Here is an 18037-nt window from a genome sequence, read left to right as displayed (position 1 = left end):
TGCCTTCCTCCTCTCCTCCCACCCCAGCATTTGTTTACAGCAGGCCCAAGAGAGGGAAACACATCAGTGTATGCACTTTAATATAAACCGTGGCATTTTTCTGATGCCTCCACCATGTACAAGATAGAGGCTGGTAATGTAAATAAAAAAAAAGTCAAGACAAGCTTCCCAACCGTGTGAGCATTACCCCATTTTTAGAAATGCCCTTATTTATCCATGTGTTGTACATAAGTTACAATTTCTTATCCCCCCTCTCTCTCCCACAGGAACCCAAGGACTTGGAGAGAAAAAAAAAAAAGAATAGGAAGTGACATTCAATAAGTACACCAGCATTTAAATTAAGGCAGAATAAATAACTCTTCTACATCTATGATCAACTGTGACAGGCATTTCCAGAGCACCCCAGGAGCACAGAAGCCAGTGTTGCAGGGAGGAGATAACAGCTCTCCTGGGGGGCTCCAGCACCCCCTGCCCCATGCTCCCTGTGCCCATTTCAGTGTTCATGGTCCTCAAGAGAAGTCAAGCACATGCTGTGAAAGGATTCCCACCCTCCGCTTCCCCACCAACTTTTTATTTTGACAAGCAACACAGCCCCTTCTACATCAATTTTTACATACAGCAGCCCGATCCTGGGTCAGAGGGAGAGCCAGTGGTCATTGGCAAGAACTGGCTCCTGTGAGAGGCTACAGCCCACTTCAGGGTTTACAGAGCCGTAAGCTGCCGTTGGAGCAATGAATGATGATCAGTGTCTGAGCCCAGGATGAGGAAATGGCTTCCTTCCACAAGTAGCAGTGCTCATCCCAGCTGCTGGGGCAGCTCTGCTTCTTCAGCAACACCTGCTGAATCCTGCATTTCTGCTCTAGAGCATTAAAATCTAACACGCACCTCTGCTGCTACCAGGTCTTTAATGGCTTAGGTGGCAGACTCACTGAACTACCCCAGTTTAACTCAAGCCTGGCCACCAGTAACCAGACTGCTTGTTCCCCAACCACTTAAATGAGCACTTCCACTTGAAGGGAGCCACTGCTGTATGTAGGGTGAAGAGTTTCCTTCTGTTATAGGAAAGCAAAGCAGTCATACATAGCTGGGCAGCATTAGTTCCACACACACAGCTGTGATGTGAATGATGATACATACCTCAACCATAGATACAACCCCAGTGAATACAATTCTGCCAAGTAGTACAAGACACTCGGGAAAAATAATAATAACTGGTGTCCCACTTTCCCTGCCAGGGAAACACACATATAGAGGGAAATCCAAACAGCACAGATTAAGAGCTCTGTTCCATCCCAGCCAGTTAGTGTATTAGTCCCCTTCACCATAAGCCATGAGCAGAGGACAGTGCCATTTCTTTCAAAAAGGAAAAAAAAAAAACACACATAAAACCCATTCAGTTAAAATCTGGCTTCTTAAAGCCTTTATAAAACTTAGAAGTCCTCTTCAGTTGGTGCATAAGAAAATCCTAAAAAAGCATCTGAGGCACTGGAGCTGCTGGCTGCTAAGTCAGGCGTGTGGGTGATTGAGGCAGAGATCGCTTCTTGGGTGAACTCTGGATCAAAGTGTCGCAGATCAGCTGGACCAGCCTAAGCCAAGGAGCAGAGAGGCACATCATTTTGAGTGATCAGACCCCAACCTCCTACTTGTATTCAATCTAACACAGCCACTCTTCCAAAGTCCCCACCACCACATCTGCAGTGCATAACCTACACTTCAGCATCCCTCAGTGCTGATGTAAGAGAAGTGCCTCAGACTTCACAGGCCCGATTCCTTTTTTATTTAAAGTAGATACAAACAGAAATACCCACTTACCACATTGGGGTTGAATGGAGGGGTAATCCTCTTGTTGTACAAGTCATCCCAGTTTATGGGGCTGAAGAATACGTGGTTCTTTATCTCCAGCTGTATAGAAAGAGGGGAGGGAGCATCAATCTATAAAATCTTCTCTTCCAGCAACTGCCAAATGGTTTCATAGCAGTAAATTTCGGGAACAAGATTTGGAGCTAACATGTCCATGTAGGAGTGATGTAACAAGTCCTTAATGCATAAGGGTCATGGTCTTGTAATCCCTTGAAGGGATGATACTGTCACATGTCCTAGCTTGCCACCACATCTGGAACCACAGCATTTCCTTTGGAAAGGAGTCAACCTCACATGCCCCCTTTTTAGGGGGCTGGAAATTGATTAATCTACATAGGAAAAGCTTTCTACAGCAGTGCTGTTAGCATGAAAGAGACTCAGTAGAAAGACTTCCTATCCATCCTCCCCTCAGTCATAGGAGAAACCACCTACAAAGTCTGTTTTGGCGCCCAGCCTCCTCTTCTGGTCCTTATGGAGAAGTCCCTGGAGGATGTCACAAGCTGCCACAGTCTTGCTTCCTTGGATCTGGAGTGGCTTGTGCAGAATGTTGTCATACATCTGAGACACATCCCGACTGTAAAAAGGTGGCTAATGTGAAAGAGAAGACAAGCAGCCAGATAAAACACAGGCATAAGGAACCACAAAGGACAGGTCCAAATGAGCCCCACAGGGAGAAGATTGAAACCTGCTATCTAGCTGTTGGGTATGGGCAAGGGTATGATTGAACCAGGTAATTTCATTCAGAATTCAGTTGTCCATATCAGGTACCCATAGGCACACCAGTCTGATATCACATCATAAGGCTTGAAAATAAGTTCTTAACTCCTCTACCATGTAGAATAAAATAGACAGCTCCCAAACTTACCAGTCCAAAGAGCATCTCATAGAGGACAGCTCCCAGGCACCACCAGTCTACAGTCCTGTCATACGGCTGCTTCTTTAGCACCTCGGGAGCTAAGTACTGGGGAGAGTCAGGAGTAAATATTAGAGTCAAATTATAAAGGAAGGGCTTTGCCTTCATAAACATACAAACCTGGTTGCAGTTCACATTAGTCAAATACATTAGGAAGCACACAACTGCACTGCATCTCCTACTAGGCTGTGATAGACTCCATATCCCTTATAATAAGGTGTTTGAAAGGCACCTACCCCCCACAGCCACAAGAGTTTCTCTGGGATGGAGTGCTCCCTTCCTAGGAAGGGCTTGTACAAGCCCATTCACCCCAACTTAACATGTCAGTGCAGGACAGGTTTACTGGTTACATTTGTAACAGGCTCACGTAATTTTGAGAAATGTGCAGTTTTCAGGCCCAGTAGGTTTGTCCAAAGCAGTGACACTACTGATAACCACTGCCCAGGAGCAACAGGCAAGAATTTAAGTGACCTGCAGAACAAGCAGCATATCAAGCCTGCTCTCATGCATTAGTCCAAGTGCTATCAGGCTCCCTATCTCAGGCAGGAAAAAACAAATAAAGCTCAGACAGTCCCACTTGGTTCATGCTGTACTATTGCATAAGTCTGTCCCAACTGTAAACTGAGGTCTACCACCAGCAATTCCCTGCCCCTTCTACTGAGCTTGAATACCAAAAGGTGTCTTAGCTACAGACCCTTCGAGATACCCAAAGGGCAGCAGGACAGGGATAAAACCTAGAGCAAAGCGCTGCCAGAACCCTCAGCTCAGTAAGGAGCAGGAAAAGTTGTCCCCAGCAAGGGGACATTCCCCACAGCCAGATCCTCAACTCAGGACGTGAGATTTCTGCAGCTCCTGGGCACCCAGGACACACAGAAGGGTACAGCAAGGCCTGTGTGTGTCAGTACCAGCGTGTTCCATGTTCTGCAGCTCCGGATATCTACACAGACAAACAGCCTGCTTGCAGCTGCCACAGGCCAGGCTCCCAGGGTCAAGGTTGTCTCCACAACCACCTGGAGCAGCCCTGGTGCCATTCCAAGAGCAGGGATCCCTGCCCTGATAACGCAGCAAATTTAAAGTACTAGCCAGCCATTAGAGGTAGAACAGACCCTGCTGAGTAGGAAAGGCCTCATCTCCACTCCAGCTTCGGGCTGACAACCTCAGGAGCCGAGGGCTGGCCAGCTCCCACAGCTCTTGTTTTCAGAGATGCTGAGCAGCCACGGGGTCTTCATGGGACCCAGAAGGCTTTCACCCCCAGGTCACAGGGAAGCTGCAGCACAGGCCGTACCTCAGGAGTGCCACAAAATGTGGAAGTCGTCTCCTCTTGCTCCATTCCTTCTTTGCAGAGTCCAAAGTCTGTCAATACTATATGGCCCTGAGAAGAGAGAAATTTCAGCCCAGCCCACTCTTTCTAAAAAATAATTAGTATTTCCAAGCACTGGTCTTAACACTGCATCTAATGAATGATCTGGGGCACCAAAATATACATCTCCCCTCCCTTACCTTCTGGGCATCCTACCATGCAAATACCTGAGCCTGTAGAGAAAATACATAAAATAAATCCAGACTTTCCCCCCCACACACAGTTTTCTCTACAACTACATAACTGGGGAGACATTCAGCACTGCTGTGCTTTGACACTGCTTTATCCCAGAGCCAGTTCGCATAGGGTCACCACCAGAGAAGCAGTGACTTGCTCCTAGCACCCCAGTCCCAGACCCCACAAGCCAGGTCCTACTCCTGGGTAGGGGCAGAGATCTGTACGCAGCTATGCAGGAAGAACGCTCACTCCCAGCCACAAGATCTGCACAGAAACAGTGGTACACACACACACAAAACCCATGCAGTGGAGAAATAGCTTGGCTTGCCAGACTGTAGCCCCCTGTTTATGATCCAAACACTTTTACAAACAAAAGGAAGGCAGCACAAGAGCTGCACACACCTGGCAATCCAGAAGGATGTTCTCAGGTTTTAAATCCCTGCAAGACAAAAAGGGCTGCTTGAGCAGATTTGGCTAGATGTTCAGAGAAGCCTGACCTGATACAGCACCAGCTGAGAATGGGAGCTACCAAAACTTCACAGTCCATCTCCCCAGGACCTTCCCTAAATGCAACCTCCCATCACTGTTGGATATTAACACACGTTAATGAAAGGCTGCTCTCACCACACAGGGTGAGCTGTGAGCCTGTATTTCTCTGTGTATTCATGTAGAAGCTGTCACTGAGTTTCTTACTCAGGTGTGTTGTAGATCTTCTCACCCAACCATCTTCTCTCCTCCCCGCTATTGCTCTAGAAGTGTTTACTGCCCAGCAGGCCCCATGCAGTCAGCACACCTCTTGCAGGGTAAAACACCAGCAGTTCACCATTTTGTCCGATAAGGAACTTCGGCTACCCCAGTCCTGGTGTTTGCGCAGTTCCCCAAGACCTCCTTTCCCCCTGCAGCCCTGCACTCAGCCTGGCTGGCAGTCTCTCCCCAGCAGGGGCACACGCCTTACCTGTAGATGATGTTTAAGGAATGCAGGTACCCAATTGCACTGGCAACTTCTGCAGCATAGAATCGTGCCCGGGGCTCACGGAAGCAGCGCTCTCTTTGCAAGTGGAAGAAGAGCTAAGAAACAGATGAGAGGGTTGATCATGTCTTCTCTAGAAGCTGAAGGGTGTCTGCAGCAAGCCTGGAAGCCAGCTGCTCAAGTGAAAATTGATTTGCAGCAAGTGGCACATGAACAGCACCAAATAAGCCCAAAATCTTGCAGTTTTATTTAGCTCTCTAAGCACCCTTCCAGAAACTGCTTCATTTGCCCTCTTCTTCTATCACCATCTCACTTTGCCCCAAACCTGGCCATCTCCTGGCCTAGTTCAGACTCTTTGCTTGCTACAAAGCCTGTTACAGCTGTACTGGGGCCATGAGGAGTGGTACCCATGCAGAGCTGAAAAACCCAGAGACCCCTATATGGATTAGGGCCCCCTATATAAACAAAACATCCATGTTATCAGCATCTCCCAGCCAGTTTCTGGCAGCACAGAAAGAGGCAGCTGAGGAGAGCAGCTGTTGCAGGTCAGAAAGCAAAGCCTGACATGGTGCAGTGGCATCACCTAAGCACAAGACTGGGGTCTAGAGCTGGGCCACAAGTGGGTTTTCCATGAAAAATCACCAACATCAGCATTTCCCATGTTCTCCAGGGGACATTAAAGTGCCCCTAACACTCTTCTCAGCATCCTTGCCATGAAAATTAGCTGGCACAAGTCCTGTTCATCAACATCTTCACTTAGCTGGTAAGTGAGGTAAGTTGCACTGCTCCTAGCTGGTGCTTTCCAGCAAAGTAATGTTATGCTTCAACACCATTATCTTCTGACAAGAAACAGCTTTGGGCAGTAAAGCAGAATGCCTGGGAAGGACCAAACAGAAGATTAAAAATAAAGCTTGTACTCACCTCCCCCCCATTTACATAGTCAAGGACAAAATAAAGCTTCTCCGAGGTCTGGAAGGAGTAATGGAGTCCCACAAGGAAGGGGTGCTTGACATTTTTCAGGAGCACATTGCGTTCTGCCATGATGTGGTTTTGCTAGCAAAAAGCACGCAAGGCATTAGACTTTCAGGCAAAACTCCAATCCAGCCTGCTGCACAGGCTCACCCCTGTTTTGAAAGAAGCTGAGAGCCCTATGGATCGCCTCCAGCCCCGGGAAGGAAGCACTCTGCTCTCAGCTGGATTCATCTCACTCCTTTCTCCATGTTCCCATGGCACAGAGAACTCCAAGGTTAACATGTGAGCTGTCTACATGAATACTTGCTTCAATCACATTACCAGGATTGCTCACATACTGACCACTGCCAGGGGAAGCAGCTGGGGATAGCAGACATACCTCCTTTTTCTTCAGGATGGTCTTCTTATGCAAGACTTTCACAGCATAAAAAGTCCCATCACACTTGCGTTTGGCCAGGAGAACCTGGAACAGAGTCATGGACACAGGTTTGAGTCTCACCTTCTGCCACTGTTAGCGTGTCCTCACCAGCTGAACACTCTTGTCAGTGATCATACCAAGACTAGGGATTTGGAGGGTCAGGTACAAACGTTTAAAGCCCAGGCACTAGCCCACTGGCTCCCCACACTCAGGACTTTCACATTGCCAGGAAGAGGTATGCAGCATCCCTGAATGTCTCTTATGCACCCAAAGGAAAGTGATTTGGGAGCATTCAAAGTGACTCATTTAAAGATGATCAATACCATTTTACAAAGCACAGCTTTGTCTAGGCATCCTCTATTAACTGACAGCACCTGAGACTTTAAAAAACAAGAAGTACTGCTCGTCACCATCACCACTTTGAGCATGAAACCCCCCCATGCTTCTTCCTAGAGAGATGGCAGCACAGCTCCAAGTACGAATGGACAAAGAAAACCTCCCTCAGGTCCCATCTGGTCCCAGTCCCACTCTGAACATGACCATGTTCCCCAGGAGAGGGGCAAGCGAAGGACAAATTCCCTCAGCTAGGACATCTCCCAGGCTGCCTGTAGATCGCTCCAGCCCACCGGCACAAGCCCACTTACCTTCCCAAAGCTTCCTTTGCCAATAACCTTCAGGAAGTCAAAGTCTGTTGGCTTGGCACTGTTGAGCAAGAGCGAAGCAAGTTAATGTTTCTGGGAGAAAAAACATGTAACAGCAACGCTTCTGTGGGAGCAGTGGTCCTTCTGGGAATCAGGAGCTTTTGTGAAAGGGATTAAAGGGCACTGGGCAGGTGATCCTCACCGCCAGCCAGCTGGGGATTCACACCGCCTATGCCAGCGTGCTGAGAAAAGGACAAGGAACCCTCGGCAACCCAGCTGCTAAGACAGTTTATCCCCATTTGTAGTGAGAAAGTTAGTGAGGGAGCAAACAGGAATAAGAAAAGTCTTCCCCTCAGAAGAGAGGGGTGGGACAGAGGGCTGCAGAACAGTTATAGGACAAGGATGAGCTGCAGCTGGGTGTCTGGGAAGGCAGCATGGTGTTACCCATGGGGTTAAAGGCTGAGTTAATGCAGTTGCTCAGTCCTTTGTGACCACCACCCACCCGAGGCACAGGAGCTGACTGCTTCCCCCTGCCAGATCTCTTCACAGCAAGCTCCACACCCTACCTGGCTCCTGCAGGGAGCTTACTTGGGGTTAGCTGAAGGTCCGAGGTTGATGTTGTCAGCTGGTGTTGGAGGCTGGAGAGGAGGACAGTGGTGTTGGGTATTAGCCACAAGGAGCACGCCACTCCTTGTGCTTGCCTGGCCTCAGCACAGCATCCCCCCTGCCCCCCCAAGGTACACCCATCGGTGGGAGGTGGGATGGGTGCTTTGGTAGGCTAGGTGAGGGGAAAGGGAGGACAGAACAACACTACACAGCACTACAGCAGTATCACAGCCTCCCTCTTCCAGCAAGGAGTTCAGGACCTACACAGACACGCACGTAGCCTTCCTCCTGTCCCCAGTCCCCAGGAATCTTCCTCCCCCTAGACTCTAGGAGCATTGTACCTGTCCCAAAATCTGTATAGGACCTCTTCTACTTTTTCTCCACCCAGTTTCACCCACATGGACAAGAGAGGACTAGACCTCCCAGCATGCTGACACAGGCTCTCCTCCTTGCCTATCCCATAGGGCCAGCCCCTCTCCTCATCCCAGTGAGGATGCCTCGCCAGCCCACACCCGGGATCTCACCTGAGCGCTGGTGTCTGGGCTCCGGGAACGATCCATTAAAAAAGCAACTCGTTCAGCACTGGGGAAGAGAAGAGCAAGGAAGTATTGACAACAAAAACTTTTTTTTTTTAAAAAGCAGCTTCCCACCATTAACCTACCAGGGACCACTGCATGCTCCCACCATCAGAGAAGCCCCCAGATGTGCTCCCCAAATATCCCCCCAGCAGCACTGCTGCCCCCAGGAGTAGGGGCACGCCAACAGGAGGAGGGGGGTGCACAGGGGTTCAAACAAGCACAGCCATCCCAAACACCATGCTGAGGGCACTGAAATGTGAAGAAGCCCAGCAGAGCCCCAGAAGCAGCACAGGACGAGGGCTGGACGGGGCTGCAGCCCTCCAGACAGGACCAGACCCACCCCAAGCAGTGCCCCAGGCACCGACCCCACCGAGCAGGGATGCTGCAGCCCCCAGCCCCACAGCCCAGGCTCCCACACAGGGCAGTTTTGGGGCTGTCAAATTGCAGGGAAGAGGGGCTGGGGCCTCAGCAGCACTTGTTGACTCAGATCTGCCCCGTGTGAGCAGCACTGGGTCCTGCCACCCCAGAGATTCACCGTGGTTTTAAGGTTTCCCCTACAGCCCTTGCAAAAACCAGGATTAAACAGATGTCAGAGAGAGAGGGGAGGAGGAAAAGAGCTGTCCCCTTCTCCCTGCCCCAGAGAGCTTTGTCCATCCCCCTGAGCCCCCACCAACCCCCAAGACCCCACAGAGAGGCCCTGTAGGCTCCTATCCCCCTGTGCCTCAGCCTGCCTGGTACAAAAGGGGCCCCGAAGACCCCGCCAGCCCCCCCAGGGTCTCACCTGCGAGCGATGCCCCTCACTACCCCCACACACAGATCCACGGCCATCCCAGAGCCCCCTGGCCCTGCGGCAGGGGGGACACGGCCGGAGATGCCGGGTGGCAGCGGGCGCTGGCGGCCGCCCCGGGGACAGCCCACATCTGGCCCGTGCCAGCCAGCTCCATCCACCGCCGGGCTGGGCAGCCTGGGGCTGGGCTTTTAAAGGGCTCTCAGCCCCTGGGGGGCTTCAGTACTCACTACGAGCAGAGCCTGGAGCCGGACGCCTTGATGGTTTGTCCTATCCTCTCGCGGCCGTGCCTGATAAGTTCTGCGGGGAAAGTTGGAGAAGCGGAGCTGGTCAGCTGGCGGCGCGAGCGCACAGAGGCACGTTTGTTCTGCACTGACCTTGCTCCTCTCTCCACAGCCACCCTCCTCCCCCTTCCACCCACATTCCGAAATACCCGGGGAGTTATAGGAACCAGGACGGCTCCCCTTCCGCCCCCACCTGGAGCCCTCGGTAGGGCAGGAGCCCCGCTGCAGGCACCCTCTGCCAGGGCAGGGAGGGGTCCCAGGCTCCAGCACCGCCACCAAACCTCTGCCAGGCACCCCGAGTCCCCAGGAGGGACAAGGGGAGCGCTCACAAGGACGACGCTGTGCTGGGCGACGTCACACGCTTGGCACATCCACTGCCCCTTTCATTCAGGACCGGCTAATTGGGGACGTGAATGAGACCTTTCAGGGCCCCGCAGGAGGTGAGCCAGCACACACACCATGATGAGCAGCCCAAGGACACGCAGCCAGAGCCAGCACCGGGATTCCCACCGAGGAGCATCCCCACGGGCTGCTGCCACCACCCCTCATCATCACCTCTGAGGAAGAGCCAAGCCCCAAGCCCACCACACGGAGCGAGTGGAACGGCCTCGGGAGCACAACCTGAGCCGGGGAGCTCCTTGTTTTGGTTAGCAGGAGATAGCAGAAATATTCAAAGGCTTGTTTGCGCTCCGGCTCAGCCCTAGTTTTGATTCTGGAGGGAAGGAAAGATCCAAAACATTCACAGAAACACAGGCTTCTCCAGCAGCACAGGACTGGTGAGGAACCAGCCAGGCTGCAGCTTCGAAGTTTCTGAACGAGCAGGGAAAGCCGGGATGTGAAGAAAAACCCAGCAGCCTTTCAGCTTCCATCAGCCTGGTCACTGGCACACTGACCTTGCCTGATACCTCACCCCGCAGCAGCTGCAAGGGCACCCCCGGAGGGACAGCACCCAGACAGGCCGAGCCCCATCCCCTCCCACCGGGCAGAGTCCTCCTTTCCCTGGCCATCTGCCTGGATCACCGAGGTCTGCTGAAGGTCACCCGAGCCAGGGGCTGCATCTGTCCCCCAGACCTGTCCCACGCTGCAGGGCAGGCTGGCCAGGTCCCACAGCACAGGGGCGAGCTGACCCAAGGCTCAGTGCTGGGCAGGGGGCGAGCAGCATGCACTTGGACCGAGCCCCCAGCTGCAAAGGGCAGCAGGCAGGGGGTGATGCAGCGAGCTCTCCCAGCCCCTGTGTGAAGCAGCCCAGCCAAGCCCACGCAGCTCAGCTCTTCGCTCCTGGTGTGTGCCCGCAGCTCTACCAGCTGATGCAGCCTGTTCTCGCCAGATCTGAACCCCCACAAGCCTGTTTTTAGACCCAGATTCAGCTCAGACACCGCTCTGATCCCAGACTCAGGGAGGAAAGTCGCTCCTTTCAGGCACAGGTGGACAGTTTGCAGCCTGGGCGTCCTGGAGAGCACATGGGCAAGCCCTGGGAACACATCCACTCACCTCAGAGGCTCCTGCTGGCAGTGCAGGATAAGCCCCCAGCTCTCCGAGGGGCTCAGACAGCACTGCTCTAGCCAGGTCTCCAGGACCACAGCGAGGCAGAAACATCTCTGCTAAACGACAGCCAGGAGCTCTGCTGGGGCCACAGCCCCGTGCCCTCCCCTCCCCGGGCTGCTCCTTTGCTGCCCAGGGTGAGCAGGGGCTTGTGGAGCACCTCCAGCTGCAGCGTTCTCCAACCAGGCTGTTTCATGAAGTGTCTGCTCTGAGACAAGAGCCTCTCTCTGCATGGAGGCACAAGGCACAGCTTAGGACACCGATATCCCCATCCTGCAGCACCTTCAGCTCAGGCTCTGAGCCTTCTTCCCCAGCCTGAGCCTACCTGCAGAGCCAGGCTGGCTTAAGCCTCCCGAGCAGGCAGAAGCCAGGCAGGCTTTCTCTTATCACTAACAAATCCTACTCCCCCCGAAGCACAGAGATTCTCCAAGCGCACACATGCAGAACAGAGGCAGAACTAGGTCAGGAAAACACACCGAGCTCGTGGTTATCCATGCCCGGCTGCACCCCTCGGTGTGCCTGCTGGGGCGCAGGGATGCTCCAGGCACTGCCGGGGCCACTGACAACCTCAGCAAGCAAGTCTTTAAGAGTTTCACAGCACAATGCGACTCTTACACCCCGGAAACACCAACTGCTGCCCCCCACACCCCCTTCTCAAAGGGTTTCACCCCAACACACCACCCAATGCACCCCCAGCAGCAGCCACCCATGGGCATACTGCAGAGCTGCTACTTACAAGCCGGAGCAGTTACCGCAGCTCAGTCTCCCCCCAGGAGCATCCCTCGGTACCGTACGCTTCCTTCCCAGCACGGCAGGAGCAGCTCCCTGTTCCTCCAACAGTTCTGCCAGCGGTGACCCACATTCCCATGCCAGCCCAGCGATATTTGCTACAAACACATCACTAACGCAGCGCGCACCTCGCCGAGCAGCAACCTCACAGACTCGTCATGTGCGGGCTGCCTCCCACCCTCCTCCTGATGTCAGCGCTCCCCACCTAACCTAGATTGCAAAACCCCCCCCTGAAGTGAGCTCCTCGTCCTCTCCCGTGCCGGGGTTGCCAGCAGTTGAGGCAGGGCAGCAGGATGGAAGGGGCTCGGGGTTGCAGGGGAGCACCTGGGGCAGCCGGCAGCTCCCAGCCTCTGTGCACAGCATGGGGGGGATGCCCCAGTTTCAGCTCAGAGAAGGAGCACGGGGGGAGGTGGGAGAGGAGGACTTCTGCAAACACATGCTCCTGCTGGCAGAGAAAGTGCTCAGGCTTTCCCCTGCTACAGAGCTAAGAGGGAGCTCCAGGCCTGCGCTGAGCTCCACCTTCATTCCCACTGATACACCACAAAAAGCCCAGGAAGAGGTTAGGAAGGACTTCAAGAGCTCCTGCACCCAGGGAAGCTTCCCAAGCTGGCCCTGCAGAGCTCCCAGCTCGCCCAGCTTTCTCCAGGGGACCCCATCCCCCGCACCCAAGGGGCACCGCAGAGCAGCCCCAGCCCTGAGCAGGCTGGAGCCCACACAGAGCCCTCTGGGTTTTTGGGGAAGAGCTGCATGCGAACCTGAGAAGATGTTTGTAAATCTGGAAAGCTGTTTGTAAGCCTGGAAAAACAGCAGGTAGCTAAAGCTTGCAGCACTGTGCACAGAAATAAAAACCCAGGAGAACAAAGCCTCAAACACGCACCTGGGAGCACATCTACCAGCAGAGGCCGTGTCGGGAAGCACTGGAAGCAGCCCACAGCAGATGAGCACAGACACCCCTCGCTCCCTGTCCTCGTCCCCCGCTGCCAGCAGCTGCCCCACCAGCCCAGCAGCTCCGGGCTTTCTCCAAAACCCCAGCAGGGAGCAGCTTTGCCTCCTGCACCGCTGCATGGACACCAGCACCTCCACCAGGTACTCATGCTGGCTCCCTGCAGCCCTTTCAGGAGAGCAGGAGGAACTGATCAGCAGCTGATGTGGCAAGGCACCTGCTGGATATACCCAGGGACTGGGAACTCAGCTGGGGGCGATGGGGTTGGGTGGGGTGTGCTGGAGCCAGTTGCATCCTAGCAGGCGTTTTGGGTGGGTCAGAAAAATTTCCTGCACGTTTTAGGAAGCTGCTCATTTATCTGCGGTCATGTGCCTTGGAGGATGGTAGAAACTGCCCTTTGGTTCGGCTCAAGCCCAGAGATGCTCCTTCCAGGGGCCTGGGGAGGTGACAGCAGGGCAGCAGGGTCGCTGCTTTGCAGCTGCATTAAACACAACCACAGACACACGTGGAGAGGAAAACCAGGTGTTTGTGCATGCCAGGAGGCATGCAGTCATTCACTACAGCAGAGATTAAGCTCTGAGCAAAGGGAGATGTAGTAGAAGGGCTGGTGTCTCCTCTCTCTCATCATTAAAAATAAAGCAGTCTCTTTCTGCTGCTGTTGTCATTTCCTATAAAATCTCCTGCCCGTGGCTGCAGCAGGAGGAAAGCCAGCCCCGGCTGCGGGGTCTGCCTGGCTCTGTGCAGGGCTGGTGAGGTGCTGGGGGCTGCAAACCACAGCGGCTGGGAGCAAAAAGCCACCCGAGAGAGGGGCAGCAGCAGGCGGCTGGGAATGCTGTCCTGTCTCAGGTCAAAGCCTGATGGCTTTGCTCAGCCACCGTCCTCAAGCTGTTAGCATATTGCTTTTAAAAATATCTCATTATGTTCTTAATGGAGGGATGTTGGTTTTTTCCCCTATATTTTCAGCCTCTGCTTGCACTGAAATGCTCACGTTTCAGCAGTTTTTCAGCAGCTAACTGCTGTTTGCAAATCAATATCTTATTTTTTTTTCTTTTCAATAAAATTCTTGGTATTATGGTCAAAATCTACTTGACCGTGCTTTCTACAGAGAAGCATATTTAGTTAAAAAAATGTTTTCACAGAATGGGTTGGGTTGGAAGGACCCCAGCCCCAGCTGCCCCCAGCCCCACCCAGCCTGGCCTTGGGCACCCCCAGCTCCTCGGTGCAGCCTGGGCCAGGGCCTCGCCACCCTCAGAGGGAAGAATTTCCTCCTTAATTTTTGTAGCCAAGGAAGAGAGAGCGGGAGCATCCTGGAAGGAGAAGTTTCACCAGCTGGAAGACAAAATTCCCGATGAGGAGTGCTGTCAGCTCTAGCAGCCGGTCCCGATAGGAAAGCTGCCCTTGGGTGGGTGCCCCCCAGTCTGTCCCTCTGGCCCCTCCGCTTGCCCCCAGAGGTGGTTACCCTTCGTCTTCCCCAGGGCGGTGGAGGAAGGCTCCATCCAGGCCACGGAGATAAAGGCAGCCGAAACCGTCCCCAGTCCCACACTGGGCGTCCTCGGGCAGCGCGGCTCCTGTGCAAAGGCGAAGGGCGCACGGTGAGAGGAGAAAGGGGCAGGAGGGAGAGCTGGGGAGCTGCTGCCTGCAGGAGCTGCAGGGCATGATGTTATACAGGCAGACGTCCCTACAGGGGACCAGGAACGGGTTTGTCCCACTCCCCACCCAGCACCCGCAGGCTCAGGGGATGCAAACCCCTTCCCCTGCAAGCCGTGTCCCCACGTGCCAGCCGTCCTCCCGGTGTACCCGCTCAGGAACTCAGCTCTTTAATGATTAACCCACGACTGCAATTAGGTATTTGCCAGCGGATCTCTACGGCAGCACAAGGGGGATGCCCTTCAAGGGATGACCCCCCGCTTTCTCTCTCTTTCTCTCATGCACATTCCGTTTCAGAATGTTTTACGCAGCTGTTTTGTCGGGATTGTGTATGGTTAAGATAGGGCGTGCTATCTTAATCTCCCTATCAGGCAATATCCATAACCATAACCATAAACGTGTCACTGCCAGGGGACCTGCGCAGGCCCGAGCTGTCAGAATTGCTGGGAAAGTGCAGGCAGGGACAGGCACATTTCTGCAGAGAGCGCCGAGAAGTCGCCCTCACCCTGCAGCCACAGGTGACCTGAGGTGCCCAAGGTGCCACCTAGGGGGTGTTCGGCCACCCGGTTATCTGTGCCCTGATGGAGCGATGAATGGGGAAGGATGTGGATAGGGTCAGATAGGAATAGGGACAGGATCTGAAAAGATTTAAAAGGTCTGAGCCTGTTTCTTCTTCTAGCAGGACTCTGTGAGGACTGCCTAGCCTTTTGGGGATCAGGTTCTCTAAAATCTTTTTTTCCCCCTACCTTTTTCTTTTAGCTTCATAAAGGCAGGGCTCTGCCCCAGGCATTGCCCTTGGTTTTGGCCGGGAGTCCCTCCTGGCGGGTCCCATGTTGCCATGCAAGAGCCAAGGGGAGAGCACTTGGGATCTGGTTTTTATCCCAAAAGACAGCTAAATGGGCTTGAGCATCCTGGAGGCCATAACCCCCTGATAGGATTATTGCCACTGAACTACTCAGCTGGGACACTCTTGCTCCCAAACTTTGGCCCCAAGCACAGCCTCAGGACCGGGGCAGGTGCAGCTCCCTGCGCTGTCCTCTCCTCCCAGCGCTGCCCCAGGACACACTCAGTCTGTAGGGTTGAGGCTTTCCTTACAAAATAATATCTGGCTTTTAGGGATGAGCGTGTCTTCGCCCTGCAGCACACCCCCTGAAGCCAGCCTGGCCCGCCCAGGGCCGCCACCAGCTCGGGGCAGCGTGTCACCGGGGACAAGGGCAGGGCTGCAGTTTCCCAGCCGGATCGAGCAGGGTTTAGCAGCCAGGAGTCGGCTCCCGGAGCCACACTGACCCCAAACCGGCCCCTCTCTGCTGGCACCGCCGTGGCTTTGTTAGCAAGGGGTATGGGGGCTCACAGCTCCCCAAAACTACCCCCCAAACCCATCCTGCCCACAAGGGGACTGGAGGCTGCCCCCTTGGAGAGGTGCTGGGCACAGCAACCCGGAGCCTCGCGGGACCCAAACCCCATTTCTGTGCCTGTGCCCCCGGTGCTGGAGCTGCCCGAGCCTCCTGTCCTGCTGCAGGCAGTGTGGGGACGCTCAGTTCCCCATTGATCTGCTGAGCTGCCAGCTCCAGAAGCTGGACAGGGCCTGAAAACACCCGGGGCTGCTCCTTGCAGGGCCAGGAGCGAGCTGCCAGGGGGCTGCGGGGGCAGCAGCTCTGGAGGCTCCTTCCCACCCTGTCCCACCATGTCCCTGCCCTGGGGCAAGCACATTTAAAGCAAGAAGCCTTTCCACCTGGAGCACTGCTTCCAGCAGCGCTGTGCTCCTCTCCGGAGTTGCTGGGATTCTCCCACAGCTGGAAAATGAGCCCGGTTTGGGAAACGTGAGCCCTCTGCTTCCAGCTGCTGCCCCGGAGCCAGAGCCCCTGTGCCCACTGACTTGGTACCCAGCGGCGGGGGACGACCCCTTCCCAAAACCTCTGCTTCTCCCAGAGTGCCTCAAGCCCTGGTGAAAAGAAGGGAAAGCCATGGAGGAAGGAGAAAGGAGCCCGGTGTTACCTGTGGGGAGTGCAGAGCAGGCGTCCTGGCACGGGGCAGCAGCAGCTGCAGGAGGCAGCTCTCGCCTCCCTCCCTCCCCTTGTTTTTGTTTTGGCGATTCGGTCTGAAGGTCGAAGGAGAAATCTGCAGGAGTGGCCTGCGGTAGGAAGTAAATGATTACCCGGCCACAAGGGGACGAGGGGACGGAGGAACCAGGAGCTGGGTGGGAGAGGAAATTCCCTCCCTGGGGGATTAGAGGGCAGCTCACCCCTGGGAAAGTGCAAAAGATGAGAGCAAGGTGCTCCTGGCCACAGGCTGTGCCGGGTCACAGCGAGCTGTGTGTCACCTCTGCAAGGCCAGCAGCAGCACCAGGGGACTGGGACACCCCCTGGGCAAGGGCAGGACCCGCTGCTTGTGCCCCAGCAACACACGGGGCTTGGCAGCAAGGCAGGAGCACTGTGAGGTGGAGCCGCCCTGGAGCCTCGTCCCCATGGGGCAGGGACAGGACAGAGACAGGACGGAGACATCCCTCTGGACAGGAGATCTGAGCCAAAAAATTAAATCACAGCTATTGCCCTCTATCCAGCCTTCCCCCATTCACTCCCCGTCCCTCTCCCTTTCCCTCTGTGGGTGCCTGGCACGGGGATGTCCCCAGAGGGGTCACCACATCCCTGGCTGGGCACCTCAGTAAGGCTCTGCAGCTGGGCACACTGGTGGAGTCGCTGCTGGCCACTGGTGGAGCTCCAGCTCCTCACCTGAAATGTCGAAGCAGCCTGACACACGTGCTTCGAGGCTGGAGGTTCAGGGGGTCAGGACAGCACAGAAGAGGTCACCAAGTCCGTGTGAGGGGACACGCAGGGCCACAGGTGTCCCTTGCGTGCTGCAGCACCAAAAGCAGCACGTGGTGAGGAGCAGAAGAAGCTCTCACGCCTCCCCAGCTCCTGCTGACGTTCCTGCCTGGTGGCACAGCTGTGAGGAAAAGGGGATTCGACATTGCCCTCGTGTCACGGGGAACTATCCCAAAGAGAGGTCCCCGTTGTGCTTGAGGAGCTGTGGAGACACGGAGCGATGAGGAAATGCTCCCTCCGGGTGCCGAGAGGCCTTTGTTTCATTCCTTCTCAGAGTGAGAAGGCTCAGAGGGCTGCTGCAGCACACGGCCGGGAGCTGCGGGTCTGCAGACAGAAGCCATTCGGAGCAGTTTGTACGTCCCCATCCCCACGCTTTCCCAGGCGATTCCTGCTTTCAACCTTCTGCTATTTTGGGCTGTGCTTTGCTCATCCCACCGCATCCCCTGCGTAAAGCTGCACGTCCCCAGCAAGGCTGGCTGCAGGGGAGCTCCCCCGGCACCAGCAGAGCACCAAATGCCTGCTGCAGCAGGCTGGGGGCTGCCCATGGGGGCAAACCCAGTCTGATGGACACACCAGCAGCCACGGGCACGGTGAGAGGACAGACCTCTGCTTACCGCCCTGGCTCATTTTTCCCCAAATTCATCGTACGTCAGCTCCGAGCATGCAGCAGCACCCGGCAGGGAGACGGAGGAAGGTGCCTGAACCGACAGCGAGACAAAGCCCGGGGA

General features: G+C 54.8%; 1 protein-coding gene across 1 annotated transcript; it reads right to left on the bottom strand.

The window, feature by feature from the left end:
• Positions 1–50: 50 nt before the first annotated feature.
• On the bottom strand, positions 51–17952 carry SGK2 (serum/glucocorticoid regulated kinase 2; the record flags this gene model as incomplete). The annotated part of the gene is made up of 16 exons (XM_082773394.1): positions 51–1586; positions 1813–1902; positions 2293–2448; positions 2726–2821; positions 4059–4145; positions 4713–4749; positions 5266–5378; positions 6202–6333; positions 6632–6715; positions 7315–7372; positions 7900–7949; positions 8442–8499; positions 9513–9582; positions 14300–14408; positions 16483–16618; positions 17924–17952. 16 exons carry the CDS (start codon positions 17950–17952, stop codon positions 1431–1433), a joined length of 1461 nt encoding a protein of 486 aa, XP_082629520.1. The 3' UTR covers positions 51–1430.
• Positions 17953–18037: the final 85 nt, after the last annotated feature.

Source organism: Aythya marila, assembly GCF_965140915.1.
Source record: "Aythya marila genome assembly, chromosome: 16".
In the NCBI taxonomy this organism is placed as follows: Eukaryota; Metazoa; Chordata; class Aves; order Anseriformes; family Anatidae; genus Aythya; species Aythya marila.
The sequence above is the reverse complement of the archived record's forward strand: the minus strand, read 5'-3'. Positions and strand labels throughout refer to the sequence as shown.